Source organism: Littorina saxatilis, linkage group LG8 (assembly GCF_037325665.1).
Source record: "Littorina saxatilis isolate snail1 linkage group LG8, US_GU_Lsax_2.0, whole genome shotgun sequence".
Lineage (NCBI taxonomy): Eukaryota > Metazoa > Mollusca > Gastropoda > Littorinimorpha > Littorinidae > Littorina > Littorina saxatilis.
Window position 1 is genome coordinate 9,682,509 of NC_090252.1, and position 11,037 is coordinate 9,693,545.

General features: G+C 38.8%; 1 protein-coding gene across 1 annotated transcript; it reads right to left on the reverse strand.

Annotated features, from left to right (window-relative positions):
- Window positions 1-8,655: 8,655 nt before the first annotated feature.
- LOC138974497 (uncharacterized) lies at window positions 8,656-9,858 on the reverse strand. The gene is made up of 2 exons (XM_070347215.1): window positions 9,616-9,858; window positions 8,656-9,426 (listed from the first exon to the last, which is right to left on the reverse strand). The coding sequence occupies exons 1-2, from the start codon at window positions 9,783-9,785 to the stop codon at window positions 9,159-9,161; spliced, it is 438 nt and encodes a 145-aa protein (XP_070203316.1). The 5' UTR covers window positions 9,786-9,858; the 3' UTR covers window positions 8,656-9,158.
- Between the last annotated feature and the right edge of the window lie 1,179 nt (window positions 9,859-11,037).

Consider the following 11,037-nt stretch of genomic DNA (forward strand, 5'->3'; position numbering starts at 1 on the left):
AACGACGGTACACAAAGAAAACAAGGCGCACAGTCCAAAAAAGAAGGGACTGGACAAAAGAAGAAAAAAATGCTGTCCACAGGCAGCTTGCCCACTGCATCACCATGAATCGTATCCCAAAGAAAGAAGATGCTGAGTCCGCTTTGGAGGCAGAGCCAGTGGCACTCAGGCACCGATCCTGGAAAGACATTAAGTACTGGGTTTACAACTATTTGAAGACAAACTGAGTGCAAGGACTCCCTCTCCACAAATACTCCTGCAGACCGTTTAGACCAGTACAAACCGTAGTGACCCTCCAAATACAGTGAATCTCGCTTATAAGAGCCCCAGCTTTCAAGAGCCCTCCCGGATCCCGCTTATAAGAGCCAAAGGGGCTGGGACTTTTCTTCTTTGGCATGCTCATTTCCTCCCGCTTACAATACAATACAAAACAATAAACTTTATTAATCTCTAAAAGAGAAATTACGTTGCTGAGCTTTTTTGCTTGCCCTCCGCTTATAGGAGTCGTTTATTGGACGGATGTGGCTCTTGTAAGCGGGATCCACTGTAGCACCAACAAGCAAGTTTTTGTTAGCAACGAAGGATGTTACTTATCAGGCCTGATATTGTCCGCATTTTGACCTGTTTTCGACCTCGGTTTACCTTCTGGACTATGTATAAAAGTGACACCTGATGCACAAGTAAGAAGTCATTCAATTTATTCCAAAGTATGTGTTCAGGTACGACGTTTTGACAGTTGTGGGATTCCTAAGACGACCAACTTAACTCTTAACAGTTCTCGGGTTTTGGGGTTTTCCCTTTACGTGTTATCACTTGCATACTTCAAAGCCAAACTTGAACCGCAAGAATAGAAGAAAAACTAACAAAATATATACTGTTTGAAAGAATATTGAATACTGAATTCAAAACATAAAAACATGAAACCGAAAAGTTGAAATCACATGTTTCATTCTATTAAAACAATGCAAAATCTGGTGGCGATTTCCTGCCTTTTTCTCTGTTGGCTGAACATCACTATGAAGGAATTTTTTTCATTATCACACAATTTCTCTTATTTTCTTATCATATGTCTGCTCTTATGTGTCCTTGACAATCTGCATTTACATTTTTTAGAATTTTACTGTAAATAATTAAACTAAACCGTTACGCGCTAACCTTCAACCCTCGGTCTTTTTTTCGATAGCGGACAGCTTTTAGGCTAAGAGAGCCACAGCAGGTGCCCGAAATTAACGAAACTTACACAGGCTAGTCTAGAAATGGTTCAAGGTGACTGAGGGGGTGAAACATAGAACGTTCTATTGCGCATATGGCGTAGAAAATAAATTAATGCGCCCTCCAAGTTATCTGTCAACACTGAATCATCAGTCACATAGGGCACCTTGCAAAAAGTTCTATACTCATCTTATCTTTGGACAGATTATCACCAAAAGTGAACTGCTGACCACTAATACATTGTTTGAGGCGACCGTATCGCCAAAACCTCCCAGGTTGTTCATCTTTTTAAGAAACATAGCATTAGTCACAAAGGCATGGACATCAATATCACGGCAACTAATTCAATGCGTTAGTGACGTCAGAAAAAAAAGCACAGCACATGTAATTACAATGTAAACTTTTAGTTCTTGCTACAATGGTTCCTCAGAAGGTCAAGCTTGAAACTGGTAACATTAGAATTGTACTAAAGTGCACCAGTTTTGAAACAGAAGCCTCTGAAGTACCATCGAATGTCTATATACGATGCCTTACTGAGTGAACTGGTAAGAGTTAAGGGGACGGGGGAGGCTCAGGTCTAAATCAGTAGTTTACTGGTAAAAGTTAGTGTTTATGATAAGTATGACTGTGCAGGTAGTACTTGGCGCAAAAAAATCAGTACATGTCTTGGTGAAAGCTACCGTTACTATGGAAACATTGACTGCTGTAATAAGAGGCATCTTTTATTGTTGCAGCATAAAACATCCATACATACATCCATAATATAATTTCTCGCTATCCCACTACTCCTGGAACGTTTGCCACCTTTGCATACTCTAAAAATTAAGTATCCTCCCAACTGGTACGCTTGGAATCCACACACGTTGCAAGAAATTAGTATTTTAACATTTTCAAACGTAGTAAGGCTCTTGACACTAATATTAGACCCTCTCCCTTCTAACCGAACAGACGTAATCGTTTTGGTTTTGAATCCACTGAACCGCAGGTGTACAAACATCGTGTAGCAAGCAAAAAAATGTTGTTAGTGAAAAAAGATTTATTTATTGTGGCATACCCTTTGGGGTTGTTGTTTTTTTGCCACCAAAAATGTTGGAAGTACACTGGCCTGTGCATGACCACAGCTCGTCATACGTCAATAAACAAGTGTATTTCTTTTTTGTCGGCCTGTGTATTTCTTTTTTTTGTCGGCCTGTACCTTCCCAGCGAGTCTCATGAAAGTGGCATACAGACAGAACAACACCTAGACACTGCTTTACAAGAATACACAGTCACTTTATTTCAATTGAAAATAAGGCCGACAGTACACATTTTTAAAAATAGTAAAACAAGACAACTGCACAGTGTGAGTCAAAGTTATACTGAAAAGTTACACTAAATGGCACAGGACGACCACTAAAACTACCCAGCAAAATAACCTTGTCATTAGGCAAAGTACAGTCTACAAACGTGGATCAATACACATCAATCACATAAATCTAAGACACAGTGACATTTAATTGGTCACTATAACGGAGACTGGTGTAATAATACATCAAATTTCAATGATTATGCCTGATATTGCATGAGCTTCAAGACAATGCACCACTTTTCTTTAAAACATTTACTTCTAAAAGTCATTTTGGATTAAATTTTCATACCTGTAATTAAATAATAAATAAATACATGTGTGTGAAGAAAATATGTCCGCAATTTTGAAAATGCCTGTCTGTAAAACTAAAAAGTGAAAAAAATTGAAATTGTTCCTCAGCTTTGTCGTACCCTGCACACACACACACAATCCTTACACAAGAGGACAGACACAATACTGAGCAATGAAATTCTGACATGAGCATCAAAAATAAAAAATGCTCAGATGGAAAAGTCTATGATTGTAATGGGAGCTAAAACACAGCTTTACCGGAAATAAAAGTCAAAACATAATTGCCTTCATGTCTCTTTCCTCTATTGATCGTCAATCATAGGTATGCATGGACAATGATGTAAGTACTTGATGGACACCAACTGCAAGATATTTCTATCAAGTTAAAAGTTTTGGAATCTTTGATTTTGTCTAGTGTTTGAGTTACATTTTATCCATAAAATCCAGCCAGACAGCACCTACATTTTGTGTAAATCAATTGAGCAAGAAATAGTTGTTGTGAAGACACCATTACTTACATCATTTGGCAAGTCCATCACTTTTTTACAAGAACAAGATTAGGCAGCATTGTAATGCTGCTGATTTAATTGATCACCTTTCTGGTAGACCATGCAACACAACTGAAAACAAAAGTGAAGGCCTGAAAATAATATGGCAAGTGAATCAGATGTAGCGTAAGTTATGAAGACACCAAGCGTAAGTTATGAAGACACCAAAATTGTGAAGTCTGTTATGCTTGAATTCTAGTACTCTTGAAATCTAGTCTGGTGTGTAAGAGGTTCCTGATACAGTTTGAAATGATCTCACTCATTCGATTCATTGCAACAATGGCAAATATTCACAGTTACAGGCAAAGTCTGAAAATTATTACGTAAGTTATTTTTGACACCTGAATTGTTGTGTCCAACATTACCAACATCATCAATTATCATCGTTTCACAACTGATTATTTTTCTTATTCGCTTGTTTTCTTTTTCTGTTTTCTGTAGCAGATAACATACATAAACATGTTTTGATTTACATTGTATCTGCCATCTACCACAATGAACGGAATTGCTGATTGCGTTGGTTCGAGTGACACGAAACGAAAATGGTGTCAGAAATACGAACGTAATCTAAAACAAGCCACACTAACTCGAAGAAACTTTAAGTCAATCACAAAAATATAAACTTTGGTTCAAGAAAAGGTCAAATTTTCCTGACGTTCGTATTGAAAGACACCAAGAAATGTCGGCAGAGTGGCGAGAATGACGAACGAAATCCACTAAGTTCAGCATCAATTTAAACAAATGCTGGTGATTTTGCATAAAACATGAACAAAAGTAGTTGCCTGTTGGGTAACTCAACTGAATACAGCAAAATCAATTAGGGATCGATGATTCTTGAAGTTCGTCTGTCTGAAAAACTCTTTGAGATGTCGTAAGTTTGCGCGAAACGCCAAAGACACGAACAACTTCTAGGTCAAAACACCTCCTCTCAATGCATTGTGGGAAAGGTGAAGGCCATTTATTCTTAATCTGTGGAAATTTCCGCAGTGCATTGAGTCGATTGACATTCGTTCGTGTGCCTGTGTCGACTTCGCGTTAGATTTTGGAAGTGCAAAAACGTAAGTAATGCAGTGACGCAAAACGTCGGATATTGCCTTTCACACATTCTTTCACAACGCTAGGTCTTTTGATTGCTTTTATTTGTGCTAGATTGTGTCATTTTATTCAGTAACTTCCAATTATCAGTGGAAATATCGAGTTGCATGTGAAAGATATGATGATGGTATGGACTTAGATCAGCGTGTGAAGTGAGACACGAAGCATTACTTACAGAATGCAATTTTTTCGTCCACGCTAACGACACATTATACGGTAAAGAAAGAAAATCAGCATATCTAATTGTTAAATACACTTAGTTTGACCAAAATAAATACAAACATGACACTACAAACTGCTTCACTTACCATTGTGCTTTCTCAAACAAGACCACTCATTTTTGTCAGGTTTCAGTGGCCATTTTAAGTTGTATTTTCAATGGAAAATAATCAAAAACAAAATAACCATCAACAGAAAAAATAATCTGTAAAATGATATTAATTCTTTATTCTCTTTTTAATCACAATACAACAACATTAACAACCAGAAGAAAACAGTTCTTGGCAAAAAAAAATCCAGAAAGTGGCTACCATTCATTTTGTACTTTTTGCTCAGTATTGTGCCTGACCTCACAAGCATCTTTTTTCCCCCGGCGCTGTTCATGGTGATGCAGTGTGCTACGGGGGAAAGGTGCACATTTAATGATGTACTAATTGTGTGTACATGTATGGATATGAGTGTGTGGCCTGTTCTATGGACCGGAGTTTTGTAAACGTGGTTGTGGGGTTAGCAAATGTTTGACTATTGGTACTATTATTAATCAGGGACGTATATCACAGGGTCTGATATACGTCCCTGTATTAGTACAGTGCTTTTCGTCTGCTGCTATTTGTTGATAGTACTGTGTATGTGGATGGCACTGTGCGGTCTGTTCCCAGCTGAAAAAAATGAAAAAGTATTGTATTGTGGTTTTTGCTGGTTCTTGAGTTTTTAATATTGTTGAAATGTATCATGGACTTCTTGCGCAAAGATTTTTTTTTTTTTTTTTTGTGGGGGGGGGGGGGGGGGGGGGGGGATTCTTGGCAGGATGCTTGTGGTTTGTCATACAGTTGCGAAATAAGACAGGGGTGGGGGTGTTGAGGGTTGTAAGGATGCTTTATGAACTGTTATCAGTTTTATGTGATTATTATTATTGTCTTCTGTTGTGGTATTGTATTATTAAGTATTACTACATGTATTGTTTGGTGCTTTTTGTATTACTGTACTGCTTTGCGGCGTTTACCGTACATCATTTTTTTAAGCTTAGAAGACAGGCATTAGTGGGCTTGAATGTGTGCTTGAGTGCGCGAGCATATGGATTTCCATTTGGATGTGTAAGTGGGAAGAGTATGTCGACTGAAGATGGACATATGTTATACGGATGTTACTCTGATCTCCCTCTCTGTCCTCTTCTCATCAGATCTAGCGTGAATTCGCTGTTGTGTTATTGTTATCGCTATTATTATTGTTGTTATTATATTATTACTTCTGTTCTGCATTTTGATTGTTCTTAATTTTTTTTTATTGAATTCTTTGCTTTCTGTTTGTTTACCTTGTATGATGTGCCCGTGTCTGTTTTTCCCCTTTTTTATTTCCATCTAGTCTACGCATGCATGTGTCCTTCTCCATTTTGAGTATATTGTCAGTGACTGGGTGCTTTGATTATAGTTATCTCATCTTATATCGTCGGTGGAAGTCGGATACCTCGTATCTCATTTTTTGCAGTTTTGAGAAAATCAAGAAAAACTGTTTTAAAAAATCAGTTCATTGCAAATCTGTGATTGGTTTGCGTTAGTGCATAGGTTACCTCTTCAGGAGTTGTGTTATACGGATAATTACTTGCCACATTAAAATAACGAACACTCATGCACAGATACGAGGTTTCTGATACTACACACTGAAAGAGACGTGCAGTTACAAGGCGGTAAGAGCGATACGAGGTTTCGTCACACAAGGATAAACGCACTTCATACAAAGGTGCAGTTACAAGGTTTTGACAGAAAGATGGGTAAAAAAATAATGAATTAGAAGGCGCGAAAGTCCGTTTTCGCACCAAAAGTGAGTTACGAGGTATCCGACTTCCACCGACGATATTATGCTTACTGTTTGTACCCATGTTATGTTAAACAACAGATAAATAAATCAAAAAAAGTATTGTGTTGTAGTTGGGTTTTTAATTTTGTTGTAAGGTATCATGCCACATAAATTCCCTGTTATTGTTATCGCTATTATTGTTTTTATCAGTACTATTATTATTATAAATGCATGCAAGTATTATTGCTTCTGCATTTTGATGGTTCTTAATATTTTTATTTTTTTGTTATTGGATTCTTTGCTTTTTGTTTGTTTACATTATATGCTGCACCTATGGAGTGTTTCTTCGCTTAACTCTGAGAACTGTGCCATGAATTTGTTTTGTTTTTTTATTTGTTTTTCTCCATCTAATCTACGCGTGCATGTGTCCTCCATTTTGAGTATATTGTCAGTGACTCTGTGGGTGCTTTGACCATAGTTGCAATTGTCCCATCTTGTATTATGCTTACTGTTTGTACAGATATTATATATGTTTGTTATATATATTGTTATATAGTTGTCTCATCTTGTATTATACTTACTATTCATGCATAGCCATGTTATGTCTGTTTGCATTGTCTGACTGCAACTGTGTTCAGGCTGTGTGCGTATGTATGTTCTTGTTTAGTACATTTTCTTGTTGTGGTGTACTTTGCTTGTTTTGTCTTATGATGCTGATGCTGTAGTTGAGGAGTCGGTTGATTATGGTTGTTTTCCTTATATTCTATGTTCTTCATATTTTTCTGTGTACTTGTATTTTGTACTAGGGATTTTTTTTTTTTTTAGATTTGGCGTAGATGTTCAAAGTAATGAAATAATAATAAAAATTACAATACATAAACATTTTGACAACCATGTAAATTTGCGTAAAGGTTGAATAATGTTTAGTTGAGTTGAGTAGCTTCATAAGTGTTTGAGTTAATGTTTTGCATTATTGGTTGAAAGTGTTAATATACAAGTTGGTCAATTTACATCTTGAGTTATATACTTGGTAAAATGTGCGTGAATATGGGCGAATCAAACATAAATCTGCCACTGTCATGCCAAACTGCACAGTAAAACAAACAGGATAATGTTGACAAAAACAAGGAAAATATGCTAACTAAAAAAACAACTTTTTCAGGATTTCTGCCTACCTCAACTTTGTTAGATATTTTCTTTTCGTTTACAAAAAAAAAGTAAACATGAAAAATATTCACTTCCACGTGTTTCCACGTGAGTCGATATACAAGAGTGGTACCCTCTTTTTATGAATTCCAATGGAAAGGGGAAGTTGTTCACTGTAAGAAGAATTTCCCTATAAAAGGGTTGATTCGTATCATACAGTCAATCCATTGGAAACTGAAACCTGTTCACTATAAGCAAAAATTACTATAAGAGAGTTGACAATTAGCGGGTTCCACTGTACAAGGCCATGTTGATGTAATTATGCACAAGAATGGGACATAGAGGCAATAATATCCACTACTGTGACTCGCACAGACAAACTGGGTTCTCACACAGACAACTGGGTTTGAAACCCGGTTTGTTAGTTTAACCAGCAGGTTTGTGTACCAATGAACCCAGATGTCAAAAGGAACCCACTTGGTTGAGGTCACGTTGTTCACACACACACCGTTATAATCGTAAAATCTGGTGATTTCTTGAATCACAAGGTGCTAATTGATCTACTGCTTCATCTGAAAAATTCTTGTTGCAGTGGAACTGCTGGAACCGAGTTGACCAAAATTTGAAAATAAACCCAGTTTGTGGCTTTTGCATGTATGTGTGTGTGTGTGTGTGTGTGTGTCCCTCCATTACATTCTACTTACAAGAGTCGGGAGACGGCGACGTCTGTTCAGTGTGGGCAGACGTTCATCGTCTTCTTGTTCCTGGGTGGTTGGGCCAGGTTCATGAAGTGTCGCTGGATCCTAGAATTGAAATAATGTTTCCATGACTTCAAACAGAATGTGTTTTACGTAAAGTGTGAATACATGTAATTTAATTGAAACTAGTGATGGAAAGAATATCATGTATATGTTGTAAGGGTTTGAGTGCGAATATGCGCATGTGTGTGTGTGTGTGTGTGTGTGTGTGTGTGTGTGTGTGTGTGTGTGTGTGTGTGTGAGTGTGTGTGATACAAAGTCAGTGTGCTTTCTTCGCCCATACTTTTTCTTCTGCCGTTGACTGAAGCTGGCTGTGGTCCACGGGCACCACGACAGTTTCGTCACATTCTGTGACGTCGTGGATCTGCCACGTGTCGAACAGGGGCGTGGTGTAGGAGTAGTCGGCCTCTTGTGTAGATGTGTAGATGTTCCTCACCAGCTCAAAGAAAGCTTCGTATACGGATCCCAGCATGTGATTATGCCACATGAACTGAGCCAGGTATCCTTCGAACTGCGAGAGGACCGTCCCGCTCACGGCCTTGAACTTTTTTTTCGCGTGGTTCCACGCCCCTTCGATTTGGTTTGTGTGGACGACTTTTATTTGTCCTGTCTCTAAGTGTTGGTAGGTCTGTCGGAACGTATGCTTGTGCATCACATTAAAATGTGAATAACCTTCGTCGTTAAAGCTGTTGTAACTTTCTTTCTTTCTTTTTTTGGTGTTTTAACGTCGTTTTCAACCGTTCAAGGTTATATCGCGACAGGCTGTTGTAACTGGCCCAACCATCTAGTGTAGATGGTTGAGCCAGTCACAACATGCCGTTTGATGACCTTCATGAGAGTGTCAGCGGTTCGGTCCTCTACGGGGTAGAGAATTAACCGGTTCGTGGCTCTCTCATCCAACCCCAGGACCCAGACAGTCATGCCTAGGGGTCTGCCTCTGTGTTGTTTTACGCGCCTTCCGAACGAGCTTTCGTCTATTTCAATTTCCCCTTGGAATTTTATTCCTGGAAGAGTCCTAGACACTAATCTTTAAATAGCTTTAAATAGCTCTTTCATGAAAGAACCCAAGTCTACCGCGGTGCTTTGGTAGGCCATACAACTTCGTTGGGCACACTGGTACAGAGACAGCCCTTCAAGGTAGCTTTTGGGAAATTCAAGGATGTCTTGAAAACAGAGATGTGATCCGCTGAAAAAAGACAATTACAATCGGAGACTTTTCTCGTGGCCTTTGGTACATCTGAATACCAGCCCATCAATGGCCGAGGTTCTTTTCTGGACCTTGCCGAGTGTGTGGCATCTGTCACACTCTACATGACATTTCAGAAGGCCATTATCCTGGAGCCACCTGACGATTCCTTCATTGGACGACTCCATCAACCTGTACAAATTAAATGGATTTGATCAGTCCTTTGGGCGGCATGTCAGAATTTCATCTGGTTGTAGTGATTGTCTGTATGAGCCTCTGGACCCTTTAGGGCGACCAGCGTTTCGTTTCGCCATGTCTTCAGTACGAGTGAAAGTGTGTGAAACTTTGGGTTTTATACCAGTGGGCCTTTTTTGGTGTGTAAAATACGAGTGAGTTCAATTCATGTCTGTTAAACAAAGTAAAGCATGCATCCAACACACACGCTGACACACACAACCATGAGAAGGAAAACAGGTACCGTACATTTGTCATTTTTATTCCATTAAAGCTGTGGTCTATTCATAAAAAGGTGGAGGGTGGATGTTAAAAAAATAGCCGCCAACGCTGCACAGAACTGTGTACCAAATTCGAAGGCGGCCTGAATCCTGACCTACACTGCTTGCGCGCACCTCACTGAGTCATTCAACGTTCGACTTCGGCTGGGGTAACTTCCGGTCGGCTCTACAGGGCTCACGGATGAGCAAACCCCTTTCCAAAGCAACCGAAGACAAAATAAAGAGAGAGAGAAAAAAAACTATCACGAAAAACCGCATTACATTTCACTTTCTGCAAAACATTCTGGAGCAGCTTTACAAATTACCCTCATTGCCTATAAGAGTGTGTTCCCCGGCAAAAGCGTCAAACTTCCCCATCGCTAATCCCTATCTTGTTTTGCACACATGTTACATCAATCGCAACACATGGTCTTTAGTCGCCATTTCCCTGACGGCTGTGTCAAGAGATGACCTTGAGATGTCTACTTGCAACAAACGAATGAAGTTTTACCTAACTTTAGTGAATATAATAGAAAGGGTCAGTGCATCACCAAACAACGGTGACAGAATTTGCTGCATTCACTCGTAACCAAAACAAGAACAGACGTCTAAGGGGTCAATTCCAGGAATAACCTAAAAAAGAATGTGTTAAAACTTGCTACCTATTGCCATATCCGGTACAACTGTTAGGTTTCGGTAAAAAGTCATCCAAGCACGCCTGCCAGTTTTGTGTACACTGGAAGAAAGTCGTTCACTGGTCTACAAATGGACTTCGAGCACATGAGCGTAAGTAAAAATTCAATATTTGGTCATAAAAAATGTTTTGCGATACATACATTATGCTTTTAAAAATCAAAACCTTTCCTTGGAAATAATTTTTCTTTTGGGTGCTGTTCACGGTAAGGGGCACAACTCTCGACACCTTTGTTTTCAATGTAAGAGAGAG

Excerpts from the sequence above, each read along its gene's own strand:
- LOC138974497 (XM_070347215.1), bottom strand. The coding sequence starts at position 9,785 with ATGGAGTCGTCCAATGAAGGAATCGTCAGGTGGCTCCAGGATAATGGC. Across the intron at positions 9,427-9,615 it reads CACGAGAAAAGTCTCCGATT|GACTCTTCCAGGAATAAAAT; the intron begins GTAATTGTCTTT and ends ATTAGTGTCTAG.